This window comes from Zeus faber (genome assembly GCF_960531495.2).
Source record: "Zeus faber genome assembly, chromosome: 15".
Lineage (NCBI taxonomy): Eukaryota > Metazoa > Chordata > Actinopteri > Zeiformes > Zeidae > Zeus > Zeus faber.
The window spans coordinates 26,525,152-26,540,235 of NC_137194.1; the positions used below are offsets into that span (position 1 = coordinate 26,525,152).

The 15,084-nt window shown below is 43.6% G+C and overlaps 1 protein-coding gene across 3 annotated transcripts in view; it reads right to left on the bottom strand.

Moving 5' to 3' along the window:
• Positions 1 to 3,980: 3,980 nt before the first annotated feature.
• The window catches only part of acot7 (acyl-CoA thioesterase 7), a 77,952-nt gene continuing 66,848 nt past the window's right edge, over positions 3,981 to 15,084 (bottom strand). For all 3 annotated transcript variants that reach the window (XM_080015034.1, XM_080015032.1, XM_080015033.1), the window contains one exon: positions 3,981 to 4,319. In XM_080015034.1, the coding sequence (XP_079871160.1) occupies positions 4,221 to 4,319 (99 nt within the window). In that variant the 3' untranslated portion in view covers positions 3,981 to 4,220. The remainder of the gene's footprint in view (positions 4,320 to 15,084) is intronic.

Here is a 15,084-nt window from a genome sequence, read left to right on the forward strand (position 1 = left end):
CAATACGCATCAGGGAACAACGGCGGCTCCAGTCACTAAGGGCCAGCCACAAAGCTAAAACTCACCTTGATCAGCTGGCATCATACAAAGGAGACATGCTCAATACCATCAATGACAATCTGTGTGCAGCAGATGACCACCCTCAATCAGCAACTGCTGTGTATTCAGTGGCTTTGGGGACCTTCATCCGCAGATGGATTCTTATGTACCTGTTATATAAAGGTCGTTATTGTATTAAGGTTGATATTTGGTAATCTTTCTCTGTTATACCACAGAAAAGATGGTTTTGCATATTTTTATCCATACCAAATATTATTGAGTATAAACAATTTTTTTTTCTGATAACCAAATATGACCGCTCTAATGTTTATGCATAAAACGCAAAACTCCATACCCATATTTTCTCACATAATTCACTGTATATTATTGGACCGCACCTCTCCTTGTAGTATTCGAGCACTTACTACAGTTGTTTTATTATATATTTGCTCACAGGTACATCTATGTTCACTGCTTGTTTGTGTACAATATATCCAGCATACTTATTGTTACCATTTAAAAGCCATATGTTATCCAGCATACTCATTGTTATCATTTAAAGTCATATGTTATCCAGCGTAACCAGTGTTACCACTTAAAGTCATTTGTTGAATCCCGGTTATTTTGTTAGAATGTGACTTATTAACCCCCACATGACAAGAAAGTGATTACATGTTATACTCGGCCACCAATATTTAAGGTATATTCATCTTATTTTTCTTTCGGCTGCTCCCATTAGGGGTTGCCACAGCGGATCATCTGCCTCCAACACAGGTATATATATAAAAAAAAACAAAAAAAGCGTATACTATAAAACCCAAAAAAGGGAAGTAATAAAATAACAGAAAGAACATAGTCGTCATGGAATTAGCCTAGGAGCAGTTAGACATGTGAAATGACAAGTGCTCCTCTCCTTTGTGTGTGTGGGGATGGGGGTTTTACCCTGTTTTACCCTGTTGCTTGTTAGACCAACCAACGAGCAACAGGTTTACCTATTACCTAGACCCAGGTCAGGTGTGGCTGCTCAAACCACACCATCCCCACACCACATACCCCTGACAACAAACTGAGGCCAGGGAGAATACCTGGCCGAAGCCTATCCCCCCTCCTAAGCAGAGAACAAAAAAGGGAAAATAAAAGGCCTTAAATACAGACTCTGACATAGGGTTACTATACCTAAAATAAATAAAACACCAGACTCTGAAATAGGGTTCCCATACCTTAAACCAACAAATGCCCAAAAAAAATTAACTGGCCCCCTCCGAGGGGACCTAGAACTCCTGGAACTGTCCTGGAACAGCAAGGTCCACTGGCTTCCTTCCCCCAAGGCGAAGACAAGACTGCCCCCTCCTCCCTTCTGGAGCATGGGGCCTCGGGGTGCTGTGCTGGCCGGTGAAGGCGTGGCCGGACTTAGATGTTGCGGGGGCCGCTTGGAGGGGCGGCCTAGCTGCTGGGATACTGGACGGTCCTGACCCCCTGGTGGCTGCTGCTGCCAGTCAGGAGAGGGTTGGTCCTGGGGCCGCCCGTTGACCTGCTGGTGACTCCAGGGCGTCTTCTCCAGGGCGTCTTCGGGCTCTGTGTCCCTTCCCTGTGCCAGAGAGTCCCTGTCCAGGTGCCAGTATGGCAGTTTCGCCTCCAGCACGGCACCCAAGTGGTGTTGTCAGGGACCTCCGTCACAGAGACGCAGACGACAGGTTGTAGACGAACCAGTTTATCGGACAGAGTGGGCTAGGTGGAATAAGCCCAGGAGCAGATAGACATGTGTCACGAAAAGGGCTCCTCTCCTGTGTGTGTGGTGATGGGGGTTTTACCTGTTGCTCGTTAGACCAACCAACGAACAACAGGTATGCAGCCACTTTGATCCTGGGTCCCCAATTATCTAGAGCCAGGAAAGGTGTGGCTGCTCAAACCACACCATCCCCACACCAGAGGCACATATTAGGGAATTTATGTATTATGAAACAAAGAATGCTGCTTTTCCAGCATGCTGAAACATTTGTAAATGCTGACAAAAGGACAACGTCCACGTGGTCCAGATCTTTTTTGTCTTCCCTCTTGCTGCGTGTGCATCCTTGAATGCAAATAATGGCTTAATCAATGTACAGTAATGTAATGCAATTAAGGTCACAAAAATGCCTAAATACGCAGACACCGAGGTGTCAGGCATACTCTCCAAAGGCATCAAGCAGGTAAAGTCATGCAAACACAAAGATTCCTTCCTAAATGAGTTAAAATTCTGGACCTGTCTTTTATTAACATAGGCCCACTTGAAATTCGAAAGAGGTGAAGAAAAAGATAACAACAACAACAACAACAGAGATATAAAGAGAAGAGAGTCTTGAAGAAAAAAACTGATTGATTGATAGGAGAAACAAAGTGACAGCGCAATAGACTGAAGTACTGAAGATGGATGAGAGCAATATGTACAAAGGATGATGCATGAGAAAAGGAAGGAAAGATAAAGAGCTGAAATAAGAGAAAAGCTGAGTGGAGATAAAGTTAGTAGATAGGAGAGAGGGGAGGAGTGGAAGGGTAAGGAGGAGAGGGAAGGATGAGAGGAGAGGAGATGGGAGGTAAGAAGAGGATAGTAGCAGAGGAGAAAAGGGGAGAGGGGAGAGGAAGGGAGGGGGGAGGAGAAAGAGAAGGGGAAAGAAGGACAAGAGGAGAGAAGGGGAGGAAGGGGCAAGAGGAGGGGTGGAAGAGAGAGCAGTGGAGGAGGCAACAGGAGGGAAGAACGGGAGGTAGAGTGGGAGAAGATGAAGGGAAGAGAGAAAAGGTGAAGAGTGAAAGACGGAAGAAGTAGGAGAGAGGAGAGGAGAGGAGAGAGGAAAGGAGGGGAGAGAAACATGAGAGGGGAAGATGAGAAGAGAGGAGAGCAGCAGGGGAAGGAAAGAGGAGCGGAGAGAAGGGGAGGAAGGGGTAAGAGGAGGGGGGTGGAGAGACGAGCTGAGGATGTGACGTCCTGTCCTGCTCCCTAGAGACTTCCCTTCCTGTCCTTGTGTGTTTCCTGCCTGCGTGATAGAGTGCTGCAGGGATGACGTATTTTTGTAGGCCGGAACTGAGCATCGCCCTGGTTCCCTCGACAAAAACCCAATGGGATTTTACCATTGGCTTTTGGGATTATCGCAGAAAATAAGCTCTGTGGCAAAAAAAGAAGATGATGATACTTACACATTTTGTTCAGAAAACAATCGAATCGGGGATAATGTTCACATATGAACACCACTTTTATGACTTTTGAAGCGTAGCAAGTAACAAGCCACAAGTCATTTCTGGGTTTAAGGACTCATTTCTGCAGCACTCTGTTGTCTACCCCACCCTGTTTGTTTCACCCGTCCCTCGTTAACCTTCCCTCCGTAGTGTATTTAGTCGGTAGGCCTCTCTCTGTGCCGTTTCGTCTTTGTACCTTGTTTCAAGCGTTCCAGCATTATCTCTAGTTTCTCATTCTCCCGGTACTTTTGATCCCTGCCCTGTGTCCTGGACCTCGCTTTGGAGCTCCTGGACCTTGAGGGAGAGGGAGGAGAGAGGAGGGAGTAAAAGATGAGAGGAGGAAGAGAGAGGGAGGAGAGGGGAAGAGCTGAAGAGGGAAAGAACAAAGAGGGAGGAGAGGGGAGGGGAGCGAAAGACGAGAAGAGAGCAGGGGAGGCGAGGGAAAGACGAGGGGAGGGGAGGGGAAGATGAGAGAGGAGGAGGTGGAGGAGGAGAGAGAAGAGGGGGGGGGGGGGGTGCGTGGGAGAGACGTGAGTTGAGTCACCGCCCTCCAGCTCCAATGATTCCTCTGTGAGAGACTGAGCGCTGAAAAGAGGGATGGAGTGTGCCCTCCCTGCCAAGGCATGCCCAAGACAATGACATCATCTTCACCATCATCTTCATCCTCTTCACCATAAAAGCAGAAAGGACACGAGTCGAGAACCTCGGGCCGGCTCTTTCTTTCTGTCATTTATTAATCATGATTCACTCATATATTCACACACACACACACACAGTCAGACCCCCGGTCATCCTGACAGTAAAATACAAACTCCAACACACACACACATCTGGAGACACCAGACTATAGCTATGATAGGACAGGAAAGAAAGACAGTTTTCTTCTTCTTCTTCCCTCATTCCTTCCTTCCATCCTTCCCGCCTTCACGTGTGCGCTGCAGCGTGGGGCGCTGAGGTCGGCCACCTCTGTGTCACTGCTGGCGCTCCCTCTCCGCCAGCCGCTTCTCCTTGTTGTGCAGATAGCGTGCGTTGCCCTCCCTGAAGCGTCTCTCCTCGTCCTCCCCTTCGACCTGCCGAGGAAGAGGCAGCCCAAGACTTTAAATACGCAGACACGCCTACACACACACACACACACACACACACACAGAAACACAGAACCACGCACAATGTGTCGCCGGGTGGCAACGGGGACGTGCGCAGAGCTCCGTTCCACTGTACCTTTTAAATGTTAAAGGTTTCAAGCGTTTGAGAGTTTAGTAGGAAAACAGTGCACGTACTTAGTCTTATATTAACTGCTGTGTGCACACACACACACACACACAAACACACACACACACACACACACACACATTAAATTAAATTCTCTACTACTGGACCCTGTGGAGATTCATGAACCAACATCTTCTCCTTCTGTCTCCCTGTCAGCTGGGTTCGGCTGCACTCCCGTGGGAGGGTGTGCTCTCAAGCCTGCGGTTTAATTAGACTGTCTGGCAACCTCGTGACACCGTGTGTGTGTGTGTGTGTGTGGGTATGAGTGTAAGCCATGTAATAGAAAGAATATCTTGTGTAGTTTAAAATAGCAAGCATGTAAAGAAAAGTGTACAGTAAATTAGAAGGAGAGAGAGCGATCGCGTTAACCACACAATAGACAATCGATGGATCCCAGTTTACCCACGGTAAAGTGGGGAAACAAGAACTTTTTTTTTTACAATAACATGTAAACCTCAAACAAGTCAGTTGATGTAGTAGTCAAAATGTGACGCTTATGCAAAACAACATTTTAGACGAATGGATTATTTTTACGTTGAGATAATTATGATTACCTTATGAATTGATGATGGAAGTCACCTATTTTGTCAATGTCTAGATGTAAATTTATGGTATAGTTTGATACTTGAATTTGTCATGATAAAGACATACAAGACCATAGAATTTCCTCCATTATTTGACATTTGCCGTTTGTGCGGAGTGTGTTTTCAGAGTGACCCAGCACTTCACAGCAGCAGCTTCACTGTACGGCAGTAGCAGCGTGGCTCCAGATATGACAAGATGTCATGCAATGAACCACTCCAGAGGTCATGTAGACCTGCAGGGCGATATGAGGGAATTCATTATTACGATTATAGGCTGGGGAATGGAACACCACTCAACCTGTGTGGAGAGTTCTGGAGCCAAGAGTGCAAAGTCGAGTTCCATTTCCTTTTTCCCTCAAAGAAGTAAGAGAGTCTAAATATTGCAAAATCCCCCTACAACCTGAAGGCACAGGGCGGCCCTAGCCCTTATTAGATCCTTGATATTAAAGTACTTTCCATTATTTTGTGCACCGATGTATATCAGAATACATGCTGATATATTCAAAATATTTTTTTAAGACTCCAACTACACAGAACTACATCGTAATATCAATGATGATATTAGACTAACACTCAAATAAAACTACCTCCATATATTTTTGCCCCCGTGGAAAAATGTTGAATAAAATAATAATAATACTAATAGCTTCTCATAATTTATTTAGATTGTAAAACTGTTTTTCATGCTATTCATTTAATCACAGGGGGTTATCACTGAAAGATACTGTAATAAGCAAAAATACTGAACCATCCTCCAGCTCTGGAGAATGGAAACTGGCCATGCTGCACTGTAGAGAGGCTTCAAGGCAATACATCCCCATCACCAGTATGGATGCTGTGAATGTTTACAGTTAATATTTAACATAGTTGAATAAAGGTTTTCCAAATCGATTTTTTTTATTTTGCATTGTGGGTTGTTAAGGGAAAATGCTTTGAGGAATGGGAACCCCAGTCTAGGAAAACACTTGTAATAGAAGATTATAGATTACATCAATTCTGACCGATTTATAAATCTCCTTCTCAAAAACAGGGAACTAACGTTATAGTCCCGCTTGTCTTTCTGTATCCATGTTTTGAATAGCAGTTCCATAACATTTAATTGAAAACGACTTTTTGCAAGCGCTGCAGTTTATCCAGAGTGTAACGTTTGAAAAACATGATAAAAATGCACAAGATTTTTGACGATTTTGTTTTGGTATATCATATAACGACTGTCTGGCAATCTTGTGAGTTTTCTCATTTTCGTACTGTACTGTACCATTTATTTGAAACTTTGCCACACTGGACTGCGTGGGGGAAAAATAGGGAACCTATCCTTTAAAGAGTAGTAAAAGTAAAAAAGGCACATTGTTTAGATGAATGGTGGGAGGCCAAGCTGACACAGCTACGCTCCTTTAACTTCAGACTCAAAAAAGTTAATAACTGACTTTATTTAACAAATTGATTTGGTGAATCTAAAGAACGTAGACAAGCGGCTGTGACACAAGCAGCGTTTGTTCATGTACTTGCCTGCATACTTTGCCTGTACCTGGAGGATTAAAAAGTGTATTCACTAGGGGACAGACTAGGGCCGAATATCTTGGATATATCCGCAATGTCTTCCTTGAGAACATCCGGATTAGCACAACGTAAACATTAATAAACATGGCGACACTCAAGGAGTTTACTACAGTAATATACTGTAATGTATGTTCATGTTGGGATTGTGGCAGCGGACAAGCTTTATTCGTCCCACCATTGCTGTTGCCGTTTGTTCAGAGGCTGCTGCTGATCTGCCTGTCACATCCTGATACACTGCCCCCGCTGATCATGTCGTTGATTGCATCTTGCGGACGTCCAGCGTTATATCTGAGGATGTGCAAAACCAATGCTCCAAAGGAACGCAGGTTACATGGGGTAGCCATCCTTGAGCATGCAAACACGTAGTTAGAAGCAAGTACTATATATAAAGGGCTGCAGGCAGAAAAACCTGCAAATCTACACGTAGTTCCCGCACTTCAAAGTTTGGGATCCTCTGCTCCAGCGCAGGAACTCCTGCTGAGCATGAGGACAGAGGATGCTTGATATGATCCAGCAGCCGATTGGAGTGCGGCGAGGCGAGGAGCACGTACTGTTGGAGACGTAAACATGTCGACTTGTCTTGCGCCACTGCGTCGTGCCAGGGATGACATCATGTGACCTTGCAGGAGCTACGAACAGCACGTGTACACCACATCACTGGTCTTCGGGATGGTTTGTGTGTGTGCGCGCGTGTGTGTGTGTGTGCGTGTGTGTGTGTGCACGTCTTTTAACAGGGAGCAGGTCTGTATTCCACTGAAGTATGATTAGGGACAAGCGATAAGACACCTGGTGGCTCTGGAAATATCCAGAATGCAAATATTCTGTACTCCTAGTGTCCGTTGTGTGAAAGGAGACTTAGTATCCCTTAAATGCCAGTGGAGACTAAAATCAGCGTGACAAACGCATCACTGGTCGAGTCTCTGTTTAAGGTGGAAGCGACTCTGAGCGATCCAATAGCACAAAGTAGACACACGCACAAAACACACACAAAACAAATGTAGTCCAAATGCATCAGCCCATTCTGTGGTTGAACACAGGTAAACACTGTGTGCTACAGTGCACTTCAACTTCATTAGTATTGTCTTGAGGCTGTTCGCACCTTTCATTCTGTCTCTCATCCCTTTTTGACCCTTTGCTGCTATATCTCTCTCTCACTTTCACTCACACACACACACACACACACACACAAAGACACACACACACCCACACACACTTTCAAACAAACACATCAATAAATGTTCCAATTCTCTCACGTCTTTAAAATTTCTGGCATATTATTCTCTTTTCCCGCTTTGTCCCGAATCTCTCTGTCTTCTCAGTCAAGCCCTTTGTGCATTAAGCACTGTTTAATTACATGTTTTAAGCCGTACAGGATCCAGCTCCTGGGTGGTAATGATGTGACGTCTTGGTTTAATGAACATGCCAATTACAGTATAACAAACTGCACCACCGGCTGTCACCAACACAAAACAATGGGAGGAGTGGCTCTGATGTTCGATCCAAGGCACTATAGCGTAATTGAGCTGAACCATAATGGCCTGAACAAATGGGCAGCTGTGTTTGTGTGTGCAAGCATGGCCATGGGTGGATATGATCAATCTGCCACGACAGACATAGTTGTTTTCGTTAACATACGATCTTATATCTTAAAGTCCACCACAAGAAGGTTTTCACTATTTTGAAATTGAAACCGAGCAGTGTCAATTTATGTATTTTGATGGATCTATGGTGTGTTTTTCCACCTGTCGAGCACCTAGTGGTCTGCAAGGGTATACTGCAAGTAGGCTGCCATATCATTGGCAAAAAAATAAAACGATTATTACGAGACATCTTTTTCGAAATAAATATTTAAGAATGAATTTAATTGTATTTTTATAAATGTTTAAAAAAACGATTTCAATTGTATTTTTATTTAAATCTTTGAATATGCATCACCACTAAACCAATAGGTAGGAACTAGAACAATACACTGGGCGCCACAGGTCATGCTCTTTCACTGTGTGGCGCTCGTTCGATTCTTACAAATCAAACTCTGAGAACTCACCTGTCTCCTGTGTTACTTGTGGCTCGGATACAGGCCGCAAAAATCTCTGAGATTGTCAAGTGCGACAAGAGTCAGAGAAGTTTTGGAACCGCTGATCTATCTAACGCACAACAGCAAATGAGATCATCTGGATGGACAGTGGCAGTGTGATTCAGAATTATCTAAATGCTCGTCACCAAGCCTGGTTCCCACATTTTATTCTATACATACGGTGCGGTCGCCCAGAAGGCTCAGAGTTACATACTGTGACTGTAATCACTGTTCCACCTTATTAATACGTCTCGACAATTGCCAAACAGATGCTGCTGCATCAGAGTTTTCTGCTCCAATACAAGACTTATTGTCACCACAGCTCCATTATGTTTTTCCCAATATGTTTTGGTTGGATCCATAAAATAAGGTGGTTGGCAGACAAACTCATAATAAAGGTGACGCGTTTTGTCATTTTATATTAATTCCATCAGTAAACATGTTGCTTGCATGATATGAAACAAGCCTTGAAGACGGAAGTTGGAAACAAGGTGCTACTGTAATTGAAACTACAGTAGAATTGTGCGTTGCTTAGCAACATTTGGCTTCGCAAGCGGTCGCTGACTAATTTGGTGCTGGGTGCAGTTTGTTTGAACATTATGTCACAAACAGTTTTAGCTACAAAACTGACATTTATGTGTGAATAACGATAAACATGGGATTCACCCGTGGAAATTATCTTGCTGAGAGAAATGTCACATTTGAAATCCACACATGTGATTTCCTGTGTCAATCCAAAACTCTTTGGGAAAAACATGGGAACCCGCGGCAGGGTGAACCTCCTGGTTGGCCCTCAAAAACACATTGTCACATGAACCCTCTACAGAGACAGTCCAATAAAAATGATATGACAATGCTGATTGCTGTTTGGCAACGTTGTACAAATGGCATCTCATTCCTGTGATATTCTGCCACCTTCACTCAAATTACTCTCAAAACCGGGATAAATGAATGATTGTTTTCGCCCAAAGGAACACTACATCAAGGCATCAATGAAACTGAATGTCTATTATTCATCCTTTTTTCACTGTCCTCTTTACGTACGTCCCTGCAGATGACCTTGGGGAATCATGATCTCGGTTTAAAGCAGAGACGCTTCTCTGGGAGCTACGTTGGCAATGACCTTGCCGTCCACAGAGAAATCATGGAACTGCTAGCCCTGAGGGAAGGTCATTTCATGCTGACGCTCTCCTATTTTTCTTCTGTACGTAGTGTATGTATATATTGCTTTCGGTGTGTTTCACTTGTGTGTGCATATTTTTGTGCTCATGTGCCTCACATTTGCATAACTCAATGAGGCTCAAAGTGTCCCACCGGTGTTCCCATGTAATTTGTATTCCCACGGTGGTCCTAGTCTAATAACTATGATTACGCTGGATCCTCATCCAGTGCTAGTGTCTTGCTCTCCGATGTGGAGCTGTGGCTGTTTTAGCCCTCTCTCCCTCTCTCTGTTGGAGGTGAATTTCTATATTTTCCTGTTGTTACTTAGGGGTGAATTCACAAGGAATGGATTACAGCTGCTGATAGCACCATGAATTTCAACCGCTATCTGCACGGTCTCAAGGTCCGATTCACAAGATATTGCACTAATGATATGGCAAAAGCCATAAAGTTTTGCAGTTTTGCAGCAATTTGCCCTTGTTTTGCGGAGTCTGATGGCAATTATCGATGTGGCTAAGTAAATAAGGGCAATTAAAAAAAAAAAAAAAAAGGCATCGTTGGCCCCGCTCCAAAGCGCGATCAGAGCATACCTGTCAACATTGGGATTTGAAAATAAGGAAAACTCTCCAGCGGGGGAAATTTCCCCGTAGTTGTTTGGTCTGCACTTCAGTTAACACCGACTCTCTGCAGACAGATATTATTTTCACTCTAACTGCGTGTGGCTATTAGTGCTGGTGTTTGTGAAGTGGACGATTTTTGCATTGAGGCTCATTTGCATAGAAAGGGGCCAGTTTTGCGCAAAATGCATAAATAATACCTAATTTAAATACGTGCAAATAGCACCGGCGCACCAAGACTCAATTTGCTTTGCAGCGCAGTTAGGGGTGCATTTCACCTTTTGCATGTGCTTTGAGAATTACGCGGTTTCTTTTTTCTTATATGTGCAGGTTTAGCGGCTGCAAAAAGCCGCGCAATCCTTTTCTGAATTCGCCCCTGATCCTTTAATGTTTATTTTAGTAATTGACCCACTAATTGTCAATAGGGGAAGCTATAGAAGATAATTTAGATTTTGTCTTAAAAATTGTGGGAATTCTACAGAGTGATGGAGCCTTCTAGAGCAGATCCCTTCACCATGTTGACGTCAGTGCAAGCACAACGTGCTGGGACACACTGAAACTATCATTGCATTTTGATGAACTTAAACAAATGCTTTAAAGTTGCAGTGTATAGAATTCAGTGGCAGCGAGGCTGCTCATTGCAACCAACTGAAAATTTCTCCTCATGGCGGTGCAACATGGCGGCTCAGTGGAAGAGATGGTGGCCGCGAAACTCGCAAAAAAACGGCCACCCAGTGTTTGGTTTGTCCGTTCTGGGCTACTGTAGGAACATGGCGGTGCAACATGGCGACCTCCGTGTCGATAAAAACGGCTCATTCTACGGTAACAAAAACATGATTCTTAATTTCATGGGATTATACACTAATTAAAACATACTGGTACTTAATAATAGTATATTCCATTTCTGCCAAATCCGTTCTATAAATTCTACACACTGCACCCTGAATTTGTTAGACGTGTATTTTTTGCCTTTCTCAACTTAAAATGTGCATCTTAATTTCTCTACTCCGAGTTGAGAACACCAAAGGAATAGAATTTTTTACAACTGTAGCCAAGTTTTTTATGAATTCAATGAATCATCTATTCAGTGCAACACATTTCCACAAATGTCATTGTAGGTCATCTTCTAGCTTATTTTCTAAAACAAAAAACGCTGGTGTTGTATCTCCTAGAAAAAAAATACATATTCCCAATTTTTTCAAGTCTCCTAGAAACACGGAACATTTTAAGTCGGTATCTTCTTGATTCCATGGGTCAAATGTGCCGTTACGAAATAATCGAGCCATAGGTGGGCCTGGGAAGGGGAGGTGGCACACAGCCACCTTCCCAGTAAGTTGGCGCGGGGGGACAGGGTGTGAGGGGAACATGCTCAGGGGAAGGGTTGCTTTGTGTTGGCACAGGCTGTTATTAGAGTGGGCACGCTGCATCGGAGGCAGCGCCAAATACCAGTGTCTCCACTGTTGCACAAAGCTGTACGCAGACACCTCAAGTAAAGTGATAGCCATCTGCAGGGCTGGCATGGGGTGGGACACCTTTCTGCTTGAGAATGTACACACACACAAACACAAACACACACACACACACACACACACACACACACACACACACACACACACACACACACACACACACACACACAGGCCAGTGTATGAGAGAAAGGGTTGACATTTAAGACAATCCTAAAAGGTGTTTCCATGGTCCGAACTAAATCCTTCCAGATACAGATACAATGACGGCTTTTGTTGAAAGACTAAACGGAGCCGCCTCCATGGATGTTTCTGTTCAGGGATAATGAATATTTTATACAGACAGACCTTGTGCATTGTGTAAAGATCTGGGGGTTCTGGTCAGTCCATACGGCAAACCCTGTAAACCTACAGGGTACAGAGGCGAGTATAACTTAAATTTCACGATCCATCGAAATTCATCAGGATCAACGGGCTGGTTTGACGCAGACGCAGACAGATATAACGGATATGAGCGACTTCTTTCACAGACATAAATGCAACCGGGAACAATCATTTGGTGTAGCTCATCACATTTGGGACTAAATGCTTTTTGAAATCAATAACCAGAGTCATCAAGTCATTGTGAATGATAATGAAAAGGCTGCTGGTCTGCTCAGATTGGACGCTGGTATGGTCCTTGACACGCCGTCTCAGATTATTGCAGAAAGAAATATCCGCAGATCGCGGCGTGTGTGCGTCCATTAACCCGTTGCTGATCGTCTCAAATGAGCGGCGTCTAAAAATAAACGCGCGGCACTTTGTGTGGACTAGAGCACGTTGCCATGCCAACACTGCTTGTTTTCATGTCAAAGGAGGCCAGCTGAGTCTAAAGTCAGAGAGAAAGGGAAGGGGAGTGGGATGGATGGATACAGAGAGAGAGAGAGGGAGGGGTACAGAAAGAAAGTGAGTGGAGAGATGGATCTCTCTCTTTCTCTCTCTCTCTCCTTTCAGAGTGACAAAGGGGAGGGATCAATCTAGTGACAAACTTAGCGTTACAAAGGGTGAATACAGTTGGAATGCAGGGAGAGGAAGGAGAGATGTATTGGGCAGTGGAGGAAGAGAGAAATGGGATATAGGGAGAGGGATTGTAAGATGAGAGAGATGATGACGGGGAGGAATGGGAGTGAAAGAGAGAAAGAACAGTACAGTAGAGCAGAATAGGATGAAGAACAAAAGAAAGAAAAGTGTAAAGAGCGGAGGAGAACATGATGAAAAAACAAATTTGAATTCACATTTTTCTTTTCAATTCACAGTTTTTGCAAAGGGACTAATAGTTTTCCTTGTGAAAACCACGTAGACGTTAACGTTTTGCTGAAAAAATAATCGGTGTTACCCAGTTACAAGCCATAATTGACGCTTTATTATCAATTTGTTTCCATTTTCTGTTGCATAATTTCATTACACATGGAAAATTGCATTCCAAAATTGAATCTTCTCTTCAAGAGGTCCTGTGATGTCTGTGAGAGTTTTAACCAACGTTGCCTCCATTCTTTTCAGGCAAATTCTATAACGTTTTAATGAATATGCCTTTAATTTAGAAAAACTGGACTTGATTTACGTCAAAATCATGATAAATGGAAAACAGCGACACATAGTACGGTCTCTTAAAGCGGAGTAGGATGAGGGAGAGGCGTGACGATGGGCCATCTCTACACGTACATTCACAGGGTCATGTACACGTAAGTTAAGCTCTCTCTTGACTTTTATGTTAAAAGGTGTTTCCAGCTATTTGCTGCATTTGGTGAATTGAGTTTTACACTTTTGCAGGTGGCCGCTGCGCAGCACGACCACAGTCAGTCTTTCCCCGTCATGAATGTAAAATCAGAACCTTATGTCAGAAAATATTGTTCTATTTTTATACACAAGTTGAAAGCAGGAAATAGGCTCACTGATCAAACCTCCATTTTTAATCGGATGCGGTAAATTTCTGATGGTTTTCAATATAATGTTGTACATGTGTGTAGTGGTACTGCATTACCCAGTACACGATAGTTACTGACAGTCCATCCCTGCCCCCACTCCTCTCCCCCTCCCCCCCCCCCCTCTCTCTCTCTCCCTAACCCCCTGCAGAGCCAAAATAGACTCTAAAAGTCTAAAAATAGTAAAGGCAGATGTTTAACTAGAAAGGAGAGAGGGAGAGACAGGGGGATAGAGAGGGGGATAAGAAGGAAGAGAGAGAGAGACGGCAAGAAAAAACCCCACCTTGTGTTAAAAATAGCACACGCTGTCCTTTCGATCAGGCTATATATAGCACCTACATCAGCATAGTTCGACAGAGATAGTGGAGACATTGACATTTTTGCATTCAAATCTGATATTCTCTCCATAGCCAAGCCAATCTGACAAACACTGCTGTGTGTTATGGTGTTACTTCTACTCCACTGCCTTCAGCAATAGTTATTAACGTATGAAAATATCCCCAAGGTATCAGCTACTCTGTATCCTCCGTCTATATCCAATACCCATGTGAGATTAATAGATCATTTTTCAGCCTATTTAATGCAAAGTTATAGGGATTTTCCATTCAAAGCAATTAGTACACTTGACTAAGGCAAAATATTATTCAGAGAGTTTTTTTGGCCTATTTCTGCCTGGTTGTGTTCGAGTCCTAATGACTTTTATGTTCAACATCACAGCCATAAATAATTCCTTAATAACTGATTAAAGATGAGTCCCATTACAGTCCATAGTTTGAAATTTCTGCAGATATTTTAGGGACATGATGGAGTGTAATCAGCGATGGGGAAGGATGTCCACTAGGGGGCCGTGACAGTGGGGTTAAAATCTGATTACTCACCAAATCAGGGATACCATTTCAGTTGTTTTGTGCTTGGTCAGTGTCTCAATCGTTACCAGAAATATCAAAAGTTTAAAAAAAAAGGAAGGCACACACCCACCATGCTCGAATGCGAAATGAGTGCCCTTGCTATCAAAGCGACCACGCCCTGGAATAGTATAACCCTTTTTAAGCCTTAATCGTGACAGACAAATCCCACCCATTAGAAGAAGAAAACGTGGATATTGAGAGACGAAAGGAAATATATGTATTTGCTCAATATTTC